The sequence below is a fragment of the Schistocerca nitens genome, chromosome 4 (genome assembly GCF_023898315.1).
Source record: "Schistocerca nitens isolate TAMUIC-IGC-003100 chromosome 4, iqSchNite1.1, whole genome shotgun sequence".
Classification (NCBI taxonomy): Eukaryota; Metazoa; Arthropoda; class Insecta; order Orthoptera; family Acrididae; genus Schistocerca; species Schistocerca nitens.
The window spans coordinates 506,437,434-506,455,943 of record NC_064617.1 but is presented as its reverse complement, the minus strand read 5'-3'; the positions used below and the strand labels follow the sequence as shown (position 1 = coordinate 506,455,943).

Genomic DNA, 18,510 nt, shown 5'->3' with positions numbered 1-18,510 from the left:
AGAACCTACCATAAGCTAAAACCAACTCAAATAGGGACCAGACCACAGTTTTCCAGTCGTCTAGGGTCCAACCGATATGGTGACGAGTCCAGGACTGGCGCTGCAGGGGATGTAATGCTGTTAGCAAAGTCACAGACGTCGGTCGTCTGCAGCCATAGCCCAATACCGCCACATTTCGCCACACTGTCCTAACGGATACATTCGCCGTTCGTCCCACACTGAATTTTGCGGTTATTTCACGCAGTGTTGCTTGTCTCTTGGCACTGACAAGTCTGCACTAACGCCAAACGCCGCTACTGTCGGTCGTTACGTAAAGGTTGTCTGCCACTGCATTGTCCGTGGTGAGAGGTAATTCCAGAAATTTTGTAGTCTCTGCACACTCTAGACCCTGTGGTTATCAAAATACTGAATTCCGTAACGATTTCCGAACTACCATTACGCCTTCAAAGTCTATTAATTCCCGTCATGCAACCATAATCACGTCGAAAACCTTTCGCGTAAGTGCAAATGACAGTTCCGCCAATGCGCTACCCCTTTTATACCTTGTGTACGCAATACTACCGTCATCTGGATATGTGCGTATCGCTATTCCTCGTCACCCCATTGTAGAAGCCGATGTATGAAACTCTAAAAATCCCCTTTTTATGTGCGGCGTTTTGGAACATATTGTGTAGCCCATGTTGTCGCATTCGTACCAATAAATGTCTCGGGCGTTTTAAAAGTTCTATATTTTTCACAGTATTACATACACAGATTGGACTGGTGCACGAATAGAACCGTTAACTCACCGAGGTAGCATTATGCCAACCAATTTTCGTTACCACTACAGTGCCAGACAAAATGGGGACAAAGCAAGAAATGAATTTTTGTGTGTTGAAAGATGCGTGCTATTTATCTGACACAACAGCACAGCGTGCATTCAGAATGAATTATGGGGAAAGAACGACCATGTAAACAGACCATGGTGTGTTGGTGTCGACAGTTTTGCCACAGTGGCTGTAAACAGAAAAGTACCGGTCTGCCACAACCGTGGAAACTGTGAGGGAAAGTTTCGTTCGGTCGAAAACACTTAATATTCTACTCAAGCCACGAACTTGGAGAGCGTATCTTAGCAAAATACATGAAAAATTTTGCGACGACAGTTACATTTCAAACCGTAATCTCTGCAGCTGGTGCAACAAATAAAACAGGAATATTACAGCTGACGCCTTCAATTTTGCCTAACATTGCAGTAAGCTCTTGAGGATCAACATCTCACCTCCAAACTGATAATCAGCGACGAAGCAACCTCCAGTTTATCTGGAAAGATCAGTGCCACAATGTGGATGTGTGGGGCATTGATACTCCTCTTGAAATAGTGGCGCATGACCGAGATTCGCCAAAGGTTAATGTGAAGTCTCTGAGACGAAGCTGTGTGGACTGTTTTTCTTCTGTGAGAAGACTGTGACGGGTGCCCCTCACCTTGATATGATTCAGTTGTGAATGTTTCCACCGGCCGGAGTAGCCGAGTGATTCTAGGCGCTTTAGTCTGGAACCCCGCGACCGCTACGGTCGCAGGTTCAAATCCTGCCTCGGGCATGGATGTGTGTGATGTCCTTAGGTTGGTTAGGTTTAAGTAGTTCTAAGTTCTAGGGGACTGATGACCTTAGATGTTAAGTCCCATAGTGCTCAGAGCCATTAGAACCATTTTTTTTAATGTTTCCACAACCGACAACTGATTCCCAAATTTCTTTTTCCAACAAGACTGGGCACGCTCTACATCGGCATCTACAGGACTACTCTGCAGTTCACATTGAAGTGCCTGGCAGAAGGTTCTTCCTCCCCTCCACCTTTTTTTTTTTTTAACGTAATGTGGTTAACCCAACTGCCCATAAGCAGGAGAAGTGGGTGGCACAATGTGTAATTCACTGCTTCAGCTTTTATCCTTATCTAAGGAAAATGTTATTCCATCAGATCAATAAATGACAGTAATAAAATATGGGGTAAATTCATGCAGCATTTAGCAATAATAATGTCTAGGGTAGTAGAAATTTTGAGTGTCCACAGCTTATTTTTACACAGATATTGGACACGTCATGGTACTACAGTTTAAGAATAAATAAAAAACGTAATTCATATATACAAATGTTCGCATACTATCAGTTCTATTTTGACAAGAATGGGATAGATAGTCTACCGCGGCCTTGCAGTTGGAACCATCCCCAATATCTGGACGAATTAATTTACGGATACCACGGGAAACCTACGGAAGGAGGGCTGAAAGGAGATTTAAGTCTTCATCCTCCCGAATAAAAGGCCTGTCAGTTCAAAAGGGAGCACTCTCATTCGGCTATGCCTGGTTTACAATACTGTTTTGCAAAGAAATTATTTGTTAATGTAAAAACTAGTGTTGCACTGTTCATTCGTTTCTCAATACCAGTCATTGCACACAGTATACACAGGTTCATAAACTATCTCCGGCTTGAGTGGCCGAGCGGTTCTAGGCGCTACAGTATGGAACCGCGCGACCGCTACGGTCGCATTTTCGAATCCTGCCTCGGGCATGGATTTGTGTGATGTCCTTAGGTTAGTTAGGTTTAAGTAGTTCTAAGTTCTAGGGGACTGATGACCTCAGAAGTTAAGTCTCATAGTGCTCAGAGCCATTTGAACCATAAACTAACACTAACACACTGTTGGCTGACATATGGTCCACGGTGACGGTTTGGTTCCCATTTTGTGTATCTCAGCTTATCGCCTGCTAGCGTGAAGAAATGATTCAGCATTCCCCCATAATGAGTGACGTGATGAGCTCAGGAACAAGATAAGAGGTTACAATTACCCGTTTCAGAGCTTTTGAGTAAGCTTTATTGAAAAAAAAGTTATAATGCGAAAGTAGGACGTCAAATGACAGATTTGTTGTTATTATTATTTGTATCACTATAATAATAACAATAGTAATAATAGTTACTATCATTTACTTGTGTTACATTTTTTACCAAACCCCTACTCTATATTATATAATCTTCCTACACTGTACAGAATGCACTGCATAACTAAATAATTTTTTTTAGTTAGTTCTTTACTCTCCTTGTGCAATTCATTGTACAATTTCATTCCTTGGTAGGAAACATTGTTTTGAATTTTATCTTAGTTCTTTCTTTATAAATGGAAACCCAGCCTAGATATTGTTCCGTTTTAATAGACAGACCTCTTTGTGGAGTCATTATTGAGGTTATTTTTTATCCGCTTAAGTTTTAGATTGTTCTACTCGCATGGTGCGGTCAAATTTCCCAGTGGTTTGAAAATATCTTTCTAATGAACAATATTACTATTTTCAATTTTCATTTTACGATCCTAACATTTGACACTTTTGTTCCCAGAAAATAATTTCACAGCTAAGGATTGCATGTACATATGAATAGCACGTAAATCTTATCAAGCTACTTCTCAACGGCAGTTTTTCAATATTAATTTATTCATCTCCTGAAAAGAAATGACTGAGACTTTGAAACGTATTGTGAGGATTTGTACAGGGTTTATTGGTTGTACGTTGAGAATCGTTCGGCGCTTATTACCTACCTCAGTTAACACTCCGAGCTTATTGCTGGAGAAGAGGGCCCAGTGGGGGGCAGTGCTAGAGGCACGTGCCCCTGTGACGTAACCGGCTGGGTGCCTCCCAGAGCCCCCCAGCACCGCCGCCACGCCCCACAGGCGTCGTATAAAAGAGGATCCTTACACCCGCCACCCATCGTTCCGTCCACCAGCACGCCGACGACATGTACAAGGTAGGTCTAGTGCTCAGAAGATAGTCCTTATTTCAAAAGTCCGTTACACAATGGCCATTGCTTCTGCCACATACGTTTAGTGCCCAGAAAGTTTACATACTTGCCTAGAAACCCACATGTGATGATGTGGTCTTCTGTGTTTTCCGATGTAATCCATATGTAATTCAGTGCTCTGTTTACAGCTACGCAACAACTTGTAGTTGTCAAACGGAAGATACTTTCGAAACGGGACCTCTAAGTAAGGCGTCACATAAATTGTCTCACTGCTTTTCCCCAGTAAGCATTTTGCTAGAAAGATAACTTTTTGATTTGAAGGTTCACTAAAAGTTTCTATGAACTAGGTTTGGGATTTAAGGAAGATGCGAATGGCATCAACGATAATCCGCGAGGTGTGGCTGGAGTGTCAACAAACCTCAGGCCATCTATCCTTAATATGTCACTAGCTTGAGTGAACAATTTGTAATGAACAGATAAATTTTCATATATAATTTGATTTGTTTGACTAGTTTGTCTCATCCGACGTGACTGTCCTGAGATTTTCATTGCCTTGGTGACAACACGTTAGAGGTTTAAAGCACAGCTCGGCAACATCAGTTACCTGCTTTTTGTACAACTGTATACCAAACATCTGCAATTAAGGTTACTACTTTTTTTTTTCAAAAAATTAAATTTAATTGAATCGTACCTAGCATATTAAAAGTGTTACAGGAACGAGATCAATCAAAATGTTCCGAAAGCTAATGTAAGCCTCCAGCGCGATCCCAATAGGGAATTTATATTTACTTGCTTACTGATTTGCAAATGGTTTAAATATTTGTCTGCTACGTACAGGTCAAGGTAGACAGTAAAATTTATTGTATATATTACGTATTACTCCGTAATTCCATTTGATAACTTCTTTTAAAGCAGCAAATTAATTAATTACTTTGATAAATATGTGAGAAAACTTGCATCTGATGACTGAGATTAGTCAATAGACTACCTGTGGTGATTTATCTGCACATTAATTACTACTGTCGCTGTGTACTCTGCATGCAATGTCTCTGTTTGCTGGAAAATTGCGCTTTACAGGTGTCAACAGTAGTACATTATCCACATAGAAATAAATAATTCTCACACACTCGCTATCGAAGTAAAGTGTGTTATATTCTTTCTGACATAATTTAAAACAGTAAATACTTCCATCAGAGGATATTTGCAAAATTTTAGAACACACTTTTGTTTTTGTCGTCGAGGCAATACAATCGCCACTGCTCTGGTCCGAACGTCCAGCGTCGTGACCACAAGCCTATAAATTTCAGGTACTGATGAAACAGTCGTTTTAAGTCCATGTCAGCCCTATGTACACCGGTGAGCTTCCCACAGTGCTCGATGGTGCAGCAGACAAATATTACCGTAGGGAAAGTATATAAACGGTACAAAGACTAGTGGGAAATCATTTTAACTACGATACGGGACGAAAAGAATGAAATCCACGGAGATAAGTGATTTTGAGTGCTAATAGTACGACTCGGCGCCTGGTTCAAAAATGGTTCAAATGGCTCTGAGCACTATGGGACTCAACTGCTGAGGTCATTAGTCCCCTAGAACTTAGAACTAGTTAAACCTAACTAACCTAAGGACATCACAAACATCCATGCCCGAGGCAGGATTCGAACCTGCGACCGTAGCGGTCTTGCGGTTCCAGACTGCAGCGCCTTTAACCGCACGGCCACTTCGGCCGGCTCGGCGCCTGGAAACGATCATCAGGGATTATCAGTAAGAAAAACAGTCTAGGTTGCAAATGACATCAGGAGTTTAGTTAGTGTTTCGCCTTTTTGATGAGTCTTCAGAATTTCTATGGGTGCGTAAAAAAATTTTGGCTGTTTATGAGCAATGTATTACCTAAAGTTCCCAAACAAATTATGAAGATGCCTCAAAAAGGAAAATTAGACTGTTTTTCTCACAGAACGTATATCTCTAAAGTTGGAGCACCATACCCGTGGAGTGGGAGTATATTAATGATCATCAAGGAAACGACGAAGCTGTTTGGCTGTTGGCGTGCTGTTCTCGTCATCGATGAAACCACCGATAGGTGACGAGGTACTGGACGTCCACGCTCCATCACTGAATGTGAATGTCGGAGGTTTACTCTCTCTTTAGGCCGCCATCGGTGGCATATATGACAACAGAACGCGCTGCCTGTGCAGAAACAAGTACACTACTGGCCATTAAAATTGCTACACCAAGAAGAAATGCAGACGTTAAACGGGTATTCATTGGACAAATATACACTGCTGGCCACCGTAAATGCAACACCCTGAAGGAAGCATCCGAATCAAGTGAAATTTACACCATGAGTTTGCAGCGATGAGATATGCAACTGATTAGAATGCAACTGATTAGATGGCCTGTGGCGCCACCTCATAGCGCCATTTAAGGCTTGGCGATTTCGACGAGTGTACGTTCGGCACGTGTGTTTACCTTGTGGTTGTTTCACAAGACGATCAGTTATGCCTCGTAGACAACAGCGAACATCTTTTGATCAAGTATCCGAGTTCGACAGAGTAAGGATAGTGGCTTACCGAGATTGTGGATTATCATACAGAGAAATCGCTAGTCGTGTTGGACGAAACCAAACAACTGTAATGCGGATATGTGACCGTTGGATGCAGGAGGGTACGACGGACCGACGTGGTCGATCGCATTCACCTCGGTGCACCACTGCACGTGCTGATAGGCAAAGTGTGCGCATGGCAGTGACGGATCGCTCAGTGACATCCCGAACCGGAGCACAGCACATTGCGTCTGTAACGCATCATCCAGTGTCTGCGCGTACCATTCGACGCCGTTTACAGCAGAGTGGTCTGTCCGCAAGACGTCCATTGCTTCGTCTACCATTGACGCAGAACCACAGACGTCTCCGTCGCCAATGGTGTGATGACAGACGGATGTGGACGGCAGAATGGAATGACGTTGTCCTTACTGACGAGGCACGCTTCTGTCTGCAGCACCACGATGGTCGGATTCGAGTGTGGAGACACCGTGGAGAGAGGATGCTGGACAGCTGCATTATGCACCGCCACACTGGTCTTGCACCGGGTATTATGGTATGGGGCGTTATTGGATATTACTCTCGCACGCCTCTAGTACGCATTGCCGGTACTTTAAATATCCGGCACTACATATCCGAGGTGCTGGAGCCAGTTGTCCTTCCTTACCTTCAGGGCTCGGCCACAGCCATATTTCAACAGGATAATGCGCGACCACACGTGGCACGCATTGTCCAAAGGTTCTTCGTCAATAACCAGATTGAATTGCTTCCCTGGCCGGCTCGCTCTCCGGATCTTTCGCCGATAGAAAACATGTGGTCCATGGTTGCTCAACGAGTGACCCAGATTACATCCCCAGCTGCCACACCAGATGATCTTTGGCAACGTGTGGAAACTGCTTGGACTGCTGTACCCCAGGAACACATCCAACGTCTCTTTGACTCAATGCCGAGACGTGTGGCAGCGGTGATCTCCAACAATGGCGGCTACTCTGGCTACTGATTCTGGCAGGAACCACATGTCACAGACGTCTGTAAACGTAATCATTTGATACTTGGTCAACATGTTATCTACAAAATAAATTTTGTTGTGCTACCTCTTGTCTTTCTTGGTGTTGCATTTACGGTGGCCAGCAGTGTATTATACGAGAACTGACATATAATTACATTTTCACGCAATGTGGGTGCATGTCGTTGTTGTTGTTGTGGTCTTCAGTCCTGCGACTGGTTTGATGCAGCTCCCCATGCTACTCTATCCTGTGCAAGCTTCTTCATCTCCCAGTACTTACTGCAACCTACGCCCTTCTGAATCTGATTAGTGTATTCATCTCTTTGTCTCCCTCTATGATTTTTACCCTCCACACTGCCCTCCAATGCTAAATTTGTGATCCCTTGATGCCTCACAACATGTCCTACCAACCGGTCCCTTCTTCTTGTCAAGTTGTGCCACAAACTCCTCTTCTCCCCAATTCTATTCAATACCTCCTCATTAGTTATGTGATCTACCCATCTAATCTTCAGCATTCTTCTGTAGCACCACATTTCAAAAGCTTCTATTCTCTTCTTGTCCACACTATTTACCGTCCATCTTTCACTTCCATACATGGCTACACTCCATACAAATACTTTCAGAAACGACTTCCTGACACTTAAATCTATACTCGATGTTAACAAATTTCTCTTTTTCAGAAACGCTTTTCTTGCCATTGCCAGTCTACATTTTATATCCTCTCTACTTCGACCGTCACCAGTTGTAGGGTGGATAGAGCCTGAGAAATCAGCACCCGGAACAACCACCTCTGGCCGTAATAACGGCATTGATACGCCTGGGCATTCAGTCAAACAGAGCTTGGATGGCGTGTACAGGTACAGCTGCCCATGCAGCTTCCACACGATACCACAGTTCATCAAGAGTAGTGACTGGCGTATTGTGACGAGCCAGTTGCTCGGCCACCATTGACCTGACGTTTTCAATTGGTGAGAGATCTGGAGAACGTGCCGGCCAGGGCAGCAGTCGAACATTTTCTGTATCCAGAAAGGCCCGTACAGGACCTGCAAGATGCGGTCGTGCATTATCCTGCTGAAATGTAGGTTTCGCAGAGATCGAATGTAGAGTAGAGCCATGGGTCGTAACACATCTGAAACGTAACGTCCACTGTTCAAAGTGCCGTCAATGCGAACAAGAGGTGACCGAGACGTGTAACCAATGGCACCCCATACCACCACACCAGGTGATGCGCCAGTATGGCGATGTCGAATACACGGTCAAATGTGCGTTCACCGCGATGTCGCCAAACACGGATGCGACCATAATGATGCTGTAAACAGAACCTGGATTCATCCGAAAAAATGTCGTTTTGCCATTCGTGCACACAGGTTCGTCGTTAAGTACACCATCGCAGGCGCTCCTGTCTGTGATGCAGCGTCAAGGGTAACCGCAGCCATGGTCTCCGAGCTAATAGTGCATGCTGCTGCAAACGTCTTCGAACTGTTCGTGCAGATGGTTGTTGTCTTGCAAACGTCCCCATCTGTTGACTCAGGGATCGAGACGTGGCTGCACGATCCAACGAGGCCGTTGGGATCCAGCACGGCGTTCCGTAGTACCCTCCTGAATCCACCGATTCCATATTCTAGTAACAGTCATTGGATCTCGACCAACGCGAACAGCAATGTGGCGATACGATAAACCGCAATCGCGATAGGCTACAATTCGACCTTTATCAAAGTCGGAAACGTGATGGTACGCATTTCTCCTCCTTACACGGGGCATCACAACAACATTTCACCAGGCAACGCCGGTCAACTGCTGTTTGTGTATGAGAAATCGGTTGGAAACTTGTCTCATGTCAGCACATGTGTGAATGCTCTGAAAAGCTAATCATTTGCATATCACAGCATCTTTTTCCTGCCGGTTAAATTTCGCGTCCGTAGCATTTCATCTTCGTGGTATATTTTAATGGCCAGTAGCGTATTTCCGAGCACACCGTCCGGTGCATATTGTTGAACAAGAGAGTTCACAGCCCAAGACCCTTATGTGTACCCAATTTGATCAAACAACATTGCACATTAAGATTGGTGTGTGCACGGTGTCGTCGAGATGGTACCGTGGATCAACGGAACATGTCGCCGAATAAAAATAATCACGTTTTTTGTTACGACACGTCCATGGTCGCCGAATAAAAATAGTCACGTTATTTGTTACGACACGTCGATGGTCGTGGCCGGAAATACCCTGAACCAGGCGACTCACTGTTCGAAAGATGCAGTGCGCCACGGACACATGTTGGTGAGTGCAATATTATGGTTCAAATGGCTCTGAGCACTATGGGGCCTAACTTCTGAGGTCATCAGTCCCCTAGAACTTAGAACCACTTAAACCTAACTAACCTATCACAGACAACCATGCCCGAGGCAGGATTCGAACCTGTGACCGTAGCGGTCGCACGGTTCCAGACTGTAGCGCCTAGAACCGCTCGGCCACCGCGACTGGCTGCAATATTATGCTATGGACGACGTGCACCTGGGTTGCTATCGGACCAGTGGTAGGGGCCTATGGTAGTAACCGTAGGCACCCTAGCTGCTGTTGACTACGTGAAGGTTATTGCGAACCGTCTGCGTCCTTCCCAACTGATGTCCTCCCCGACGACAATGGTATCTTCCAGCAGAATAACTGCTCGTTTAACAGGACCAGAAGAGTGCTACACACATTTGAGGAGCATAATAATATAGTCATGACGTCCGGGCCATCGTACAGTCATGACGTCTTGGTCACCGAATGTAACTGATATTATACTTCCGAGACGTTATGAGGAGCCATCTCCGTGCCCAACAATCACCGGTCCTTAATTCGCGGGAATTGCATGACCTGTGTGTAGACATGTGATAGTACATACCTCCGAAAATCTACGCGAGTCTTGCCGTATGCATGACACACAGAACCGCTAATCTATTGCGTACCAAAGGTGGACCAGCACGCTGTTAAGCAGGTGGTCATAATTTTTGGGCTCATCAGTGTGTATCTTGAATGATATACTCTATTTTTAGTTGCTTAATAAATGATTTTTAGGTGCCGTATGATTGCAGAAACGCAAATTGGCCTGCTTGTTTTCAGCGTTACTGCATCACACAGATCACGTTCCATGTGTTACCGCAGTTTATAACCTACGAGAATATTCTGCTTCTTCAAACGAGTGTCGCTCACCTCACATTCCCCATTTCCACCTTATTTCAGTTGTGTACGATGTAGCATTAGCGCTCTACGTGTGATGAAATTTTGTATGTAAATAAACAGAGTGGCCCAGAGCTATGATGAAGGTTTTTCCATATCAAAATGTGCCCTGTGTGACGCGAAAATGTTCTAGCTAGAAAAGGCTTATGGAGCGTTTGTAGACACGGTATCTGAGCAGGCTGTTAAAGACAGGAGCGTTGTAAATATGTCAGCAAATTGCAACTTAACTGACTTTGAACGTGGGGTATTGGTCTTTGCAAGACGATAGGGTCACAGAACGTAGAGGATTACACAAAACTTTTGGATTTCGAACTTAAGAGTATGCAGGGGTGGTGGGGTCGGGGGACCTTCAGTATTTCAAAGACAATGTTTCCACGTGCGTAACTCGGTGCAGAGGACGACCACAAGAGTGAGACGAACAGACATCGCATCGCTTCCGCAGAGCAATGCGAGAAGACAGATTATCAAGTACGAGTCTGCTCGAGGCTAATTTGAATGTGGGGCGTCAGGAGCATTCCTACCAGGACCGTAAGTTCCAGAAGGCGACGAGAGACAACACGTCCAATCCCCTTGCACTTTCTTTGGCGAGTCACTGTGTTACACTGTCTAGCGTTTCGTAGACCAGTAGCGAGCTCCATTTCCACACATTCCTGAATGTTTTCTAACTAACTTTCTCAGACAAAGAAATTTAGGCACAAATCTGAAAACACGACGCTAATGTTATTCAATCTACACTCATAATACACTGAAGCGCCAAAGAAACTGCTATAGACATGCGTATTCAAATGCAGAGATATGTAAAGAGGTAGAAGACGCCACTGCCGTCGGTAACGCCTATATAAGATAATAAGTGTCTGGCGCAGTTGTTAGATCGGTTACTGCTGCTGCAATGGCAACTTATCAACATTTATGCAAGTCTGAACCTGGTGTCATAGTCGGCGCACGAGCGATGGGACACAGCATCTCCGAGGTAGCGATGAAGTGGGGATTCTCTTGTACGACCATTTCACGAGTGTACCGTGAATATCAGGAATCCGGAAAACATCAAATCTCCGACACCACTACGACCGGAAAAAGATCCTGCAACAACGGGATCAACGACGAATGAAGAGAATCGTTAAACGTGACAAAAGTGCAACCGTTCCGCTAATTGCTACAGATTTCAATGCTGGTCCATCAAAAAGTGTCAGCGTGCGAATCATTTAACGAAACATCATCGATATGGAATTTCGGAGCCGAAGGCCCACTCGTGTACCCTTCAGGACTGCATGACACAAAGCTTCACGTCTCGCCTGGGCCCGTCAACACCGACATTGGACTGTTGATGGCTGGAAAGATATTGATTGCTGATCGGGCGTCTCCTTTCAAATTGTAAGGAGCGGATGGGCATGTACGGGTATAGAGACATCCTCATGAATCCATGGACCCTGCAGGACAGCAGTACACGTTCAAGCTGGTGGAGGCTATGTAATGGTGTGGGTAGTGTGTAGTTGGAGTGACATGGGACCCTGATACGTCGAGATACGACTCTGAGAGGTGACACGTACGTAAGCATCCTGTCGGATCACCTGCACCATCCATGTCCATAGGCATTCCGAAGGACTTGGGCAATTCTAGCAGGATAATGGGACACATTACATGTCCTGAATTGCTACAGACTGGCTCCAGGAACACTCTTCTACGTTGAAACACCTCCGCTGGCCAACAAGCTCCCCAGACATGAGCATTATTGAGCATATGCTTTGCAACGTGCTGTTCATAAGAAATATCCACCCCTTCGTACTCTTACGGATTTATGCACAGACCTGCAGAATTGACTGTGTCATTTCCCTCCAGCACTACTTCAGACATCGTTCGAGTCAATGCCACGACGTGTTGCGTCACCTCTGCGTGCTCGTGGGGGGGGGGGGGGGGGGGTGTGTGTACATGGTATTAGGCAGGTGTACCAGTTTCTTTCGCTCTTCAGTGTATTATTTCCAAATGTCCTATAAATGGTACGTAGAATACGACCTCCCGAAACACATGTACTGAAGAAGTTGCAAATTTGGTATATTTGTGTCCCAGTATGAGGGATAGATTGAGCAAAGTACCGGGTGATCAAAAAGTCAGTATAAATTTGAAAACTGAATAAATCTCGGAATAGTGTAGATAGAGAGGTACAAATTAACACACATGCTTGGAATGACATGGGGTTTTATTAGAACCGAAAAAATACTAAAGTTCCAAAAATGTCTGACAGATGGCGCTTCATCCGATCAGAATAGCAATAATTAGCATAACAAAGTAAGACAAAGCAAAGATGATGTTCTTTACAGGAAATGCTCAATATGTCCACCATCATTCATCAACAATAGCTGTAGTCGAGGGATAATGCTGTGAACAGCACTGTAAAGCATGTCCGGAGTTATGGTGAGGCATTGGCGTCGGATGTTGTCTTTCAGCATCCCTAGAGATGTCGGTCGATCACGATACACTTGCGGCTTCAGGTAACCCCAAAGCCAATAACCGCACGGACTGAGGTCTGGGGACCTGGGAGGCCAAGCATGACGAAAGTGACGGCTGAGCACACGATCATCACCGAACGACGCTCGCAAGAGATCTTTCACGCGCCATCTGTCGCACATTTTGTGAACTTTGTTTGTTTTGGTTCTAATAAAATCCCATGTCATTCCAAGCATGTGTGTCAACTTTTACCTCTCTATCCACATTATTCCGTGGTTTATTAAGTTTTCAAATTTATACTGACTTTTTGATCACCCTGTATTTCTATCACTGACCTTAGCCATACTACACGATTTCTGCGGGAGCAGTTGTACTGTCTTGCGCTATTCACACACTTCGTGATAATTTTTTCCTTTTTCACTAAGTGGTTCAAATGGCTCTGAGCACTATGGGACTCAACATCTTAGGTCATAAGTCCCCTAGAACTTAGAACTACTTAAACCTAACTAACCTAAGGACATCACACACACCCATGCCCGAGGCAGGATTCGAACCTGCGACCGCAGCAGTCCCGCGGTTCCGGACTGCAGCCCCAGAACCGCTAGACCACCGCGGCCGGCTTTTCACTAAGTGTTAATGTGTTAATGTGTTAATGTTGCATGCTTAAATAGAGAAAGCAGTAAGATGTAGCGGTATTGCGTATCAACGAACCGAGATTGCCTACCACTGGTTTCATTCCCTCAATTACCGTAAATTAATCTAGCAGCAGAACGGCCCGATTTTCTTGTCAACGAAAAACTACAAAAATATTAGTGGTTCCGGTTCTAAGCTTCGATAATACCTAGTTCTTACTGCGGTGTTTTACACTGTGGGACAAAAATAGTTGTCACGTTGTCACCTGTCAAAAGTGTAGCGTCCAAATAAATTTAAATTGTTTTAATACTTCACGATAAAGTAGAAGGAAGCTTTAAAGAAAAAAATCAAACACAAGGATCAAGAAAATGACTTAAAAGGCATATCAGATGCTTAACAACTCATTTTGAAAAGGGAAATGGAATCTTATCTTTGCACTTAAAACAGTATTCTCTCATATTATTTTTTCTACAGCTGATTTCATAAGCGTCAGATTGAAAATCCATTGAAAATGTCAATGGATGAAAAATTCCAGCTTGTGTGTGGCCCAGTCTCGGTGAATATTGTTAGAATATTTCACCCATTACAGTGGCTATCATTCATCAGTATGAAGACATGTACTTTGTGTAACTCTGTTCTACTTAAACACATGGTGCGTTCATATTACTGGGAGTACACATAACAAGATCCTGCTGCGAGGGACTCCTAAGAATCACCCGAATCAGGATTCAACGTAATGCTCTTACAAAATAGTTAGAATGCGTTCGATATCATATTGGTGCGATTCTCAACAACAGTTAAACAGCAGACAAAATTTATAGATCTGAATGAAAATATTTTGCCACATACAATTGACTTCATGATGGTTTTCGCATCGATTCGCCTATACAAAAATGATAAAATCGTTTCAGTTCTGGGACAAGGACAAATCATCATACTACTATGGGGAAATAGCTTCATGAAGCTTCTGAATTCTATGCTCGAAAACTGTGGTGGACCTATGAAACGTCATAAACATGTAAGCATTGACTGACTTCATAGCGCAAATCTGCACTTAGCACTTCGTACCTTTTACAGGATATTCGGCCTGTAATAAGTTTTTACTCTTCAGTATTTCCTAAAAATCTGTCCGAACTAATCCTGAAAATCCAACGGTACCAACTGACCGCCGTGTCATCCTCAGCCCATATGCGTCATCGGATGCAGATGTGTAGGGAAATGTGGTCACCACACCGCTCTGCCGGCCGTTGTCAGTTTTTGTGACTGGAAATGTTTTGTTAACACCAATAAAAATGTGAACACCACTTACAATATGCACTCGTTCCCCAAGTGACATCAGTTTCAATTTACTGGCAAAGAAATCAATTACAGACAAAGCTGGTTCAATTTCTTGAAGACTCATATTCCGCATATAGCTTGGAAAATTGAAATGCACATGCGATAAAGCAAGCTCCAGTTCAAACAATTCACCTACCCCCTCCATTTCAGCTGAGTGAATTGGCTGATGGTTAGCTAAATAACGCCAGGTCATCTCTGCCACCGCTAGTCGACAGACTCCCTGCAAACTGAAACACCTGTGTACTTGCATGTCCTGAGAGAAAAGGCAATTTCGAGACCCATCAAACCGTGCTTTTCTTTCAGCTTGTTCTGGTCCTGGCCGCAGCTGCCTGCTGCGTGAGCGCTGCCCCCAAGGCCGGCCTCGCACCTCTGGCCTACTCCGCCCCCCTGGTGGCGGCCGCCCCCGTGGCCTACGCCGCCCCCGCGCCAGCCGTCGTGACGGCGCACAGCTCGCAGTACATCGCGCAGAACTTCAACGGACTCGCCGTGGCCGCCGCCGGCCCCGTCGTCGCCGCCGCCCCTGCTGTCGCTGCCGCGTACCACGCCGCGCCCGCCGTTTATTTCAGATAAACAGTCAGCTGCAACCACTTCATAAGGATAAATAAAGTCATTTCAATTGCAAGCGTCTTGTTCATGTTATTGCTTTTGTAAATATTCATTCATCCTACTTCCTGTACATTCTCTAGAACAGATATGATTATTTCACAAGTTACTAAAAGGATCACCTGTTGAATGACATCATTATTATCCTGCAATACTTTGTACATTTCTCTGTGTAGCTGGCACACCAGTCTGATTTGATGTTCAGAAATTCTAATTAATGACAGAGAGATTTGCCAAAAGTAGTTCTCAGGCAACACTTCCAAAAAGAACAGATGATCAAATTTCTTTTCCTGAACGCTTTCCTGTTTACTTCTATAGACAGTCAGTTTACTTATTTCCTTCGTCACCCACTTCTCAGTTGCTTCCTTCATAGCTCTCTTTATCTGCCCAGGCTCTGTGACTGCCGTTTCTAGACATGTAAATACCTGTACAACTGAAATGTCTACTGCGGTATGCATTACGGCAATGTCTACAGCCTCAGAGAATCTTTACCGCACACCATCCCTTCTTAGTACTTAGTATTCCACTTCTGTGCACTTCGTTTCATCCTGAAAATTTGTGAGGAAGCAAGCGCTTATCGGTATGTCTGGTGTGACGGGCGAGGTTTTCCCCCGTCGCTCGGCCAAGGTCAAGACGGAAGCGCCTTGTGCATACTATGAACAGAGCAAACAAAGAGGTTAACCAGTGATCTTACGTAAAATTAAATCTTTAAATATTCTTACAAAACCTGGCCAGATTATGTAAAACTAAGCCAATGTCGAACGTTTTGAGTCCCAGTATGACATGAAAATTAGTTTCGTCAAAAATTCTGTTTTTCTTAATTTCTGAATCATGTAATATTAAACTTAGACTGTTGTACATTTGTAATTAGATTCAGTTCATTCCACAAACAAATGGTAGGAATTTTCATGGGGCTACCTCCTCTAACTTTTTAATTATTAATCATAAATATATATAAGAACGAGTTAAATTACACTCCTTTAGTACATAACATTCAACGCTAAAATGACAACAGTTTATTTGACACAAGTAATAATGGAACAGTACAGACTTTCACTAGGATATTGTACTTCAACAGAGACACAAAAATAAGTAGACAGTTCAGAGGCCACTATCTACATTCGGTTTCGTTTGGAAAATCCGTAAGAATTTCATACAAAATAAACAGAGTATAGATTTACTTTGAGAAAAATTAGGACCATTGTAGGTCTTCAAGTAACAATGATGCAAATACTGTAATTTCGGCGTCAGAAAAGTTTCTGCGTGAGGTCAGTTGCTAATGCTGGAAGTAACTCAGAATTGACGTCCGCACCGAGAATATAAATGAAGACCGACGTGTCTGAACTAAGAAGGTTTCTCGATCGTCTTTAGCCATACGGAATGTACGCAACGCTTTAGAATGTGCATTGATTCTCTTCGTGTCGGTGTTCGCTTAAGCCTCGGACGGCTTTAATGACAAATGACGTGATTTTTTCTCTCGATGGAATGAGATTTCACGTATATCTAGTGAAACTGTGTGAAAGTGAAATTACTTCAATCAGTTATTTAACTGGAAAGTCCGTGCATCGTTTCCGATGTTCTGTTTCGTGTGCCGCCTGCTACACTACAGAAAACTGCGTATCAAGTGTCTGAGATTATTCTCCACCGTTGAGGCGAGCAATTAGCTTAATGTATTGAAAAACAAAGAGTAGGTATCGTTTCTGAACTGTCAAGTGCTAAGTACGATAGAATAATTTTAAGGATTTTTCTAAACCAAATCTTGTGCGAGGGAAGTTTTGTCAGAATATACTACTCAGTTAAACGACAGTAGACTTTTATTTCTCGTTGGGATTCCTGACTCCTATGCCTTGTTCTTAGAGACTTAGAACATTTGATTTTCGTTTTGGCCAGCTGAACAGTGCAACTGTGGACTGAAGACTATGAACAGTACGTTTTCCATCGCTTTCTGGCTGTTCACACGTAGGTTTTTCAGGCCCTTGTAAAAGGGTGTGTGTTCAAAAATCGCACAAGGCTACCAAAAATTTCAAGTTTCAAAATTAATAACATAAAGCCATCTAATTTTTAGTCGCAGCCCCAAAAAAAGTTCAACCCACTCTTCACCATCTCTGAATTGTGAACTGAGGCTCCTGACTTGCCTTACAAGCTAATATCTTACTTTGGAATATATCTCTCGCCATAATTAATTTCCGCTTGTTCAAGCCTTTTCCAAGTACACATGCTTCTCTTGTGAATGTCATTCACGTAACAGAACAAGGGAGGCAGATCAATGGGGGAGATATTGCACAAACAGCTGATAAGTTCATGCATCCCAGTTACTGGCAAGAATAATACACCGAATACGGGAGAGAAAAATGAGCCTTGACGATCTGTTTGACGTTAGGAACGGTAAAGGCATCAGAGAGGGAGTGCTGGCGTTGCGCTTGACAACAAACGCAAGACGTAAGAAAAATCAAGACCCGCCCACAGTATTTTTCGACCTAGGAGGAGCATTCGACAGTGCAAAATGGTGCAGGATGCTGGTAATTCTCGCAAAAATTAGTGTATGCTGTAGTGAAAGACACCGGAAATATATAGTAAGTGCAAGAACTAAAAAGGAAAAATAAGAACGTAAGACCAAATAGAAGTGCTTGGATAAAGAAAAGCCTCAAGCACAGATGAAGCCCTTCTCTCTTACTGGTCGATATGTGCAAGGAAGAATGAACGACGCAAAAAAAGGTTCTGGAGTGGGAATTGAATTCAAAGTAAGAAAGTGTTAATGATAAGATTCGCCGATGGCATGACGGACGAAGGAACGATAATTTAAAAATGACGCTTTTAAAGGCAAAAAGGGCGTTTCTCGCTAAAAGATGTTTACTAATATCAAACGTAGGTATAAATTTGAGGTTAACATTTCTAAGAATTCACATTTAGCGTACAGCACTATATGGAAGTATTTCACGGAGTACGGGAACACCAGAGAAAGAGAGCATCGC

The 18,510-nt window shown here is 43.7% G+C and overlaps 1 protein-coding gene across 1 annotated transcript; it reads left to right on the top strand.

Moving 5' to 3' along the window:
• The first annotated feature begins 3,743 nt into the window (after positions 1–3,743).
• On the top strand, positions 3,744–15,505 carry LOC126252396 (cuticle protein 16.5-like). The gene is made up of 2 exons (XM_049953287.1): positions 3,744–3,764; positions 15,239–15,505. Exons 1-2 carry the CDS (start codon positions 3,756–3,758, stop codon positions 15,503–15,505), a joined length of 276 nt encoding a protein of 91 aa, XP_049809244.1. The 5' UTR covers positions 3,744–3,755.
• Positions 15,506–18,510: the final 3,005 nt, after the last annotated feature.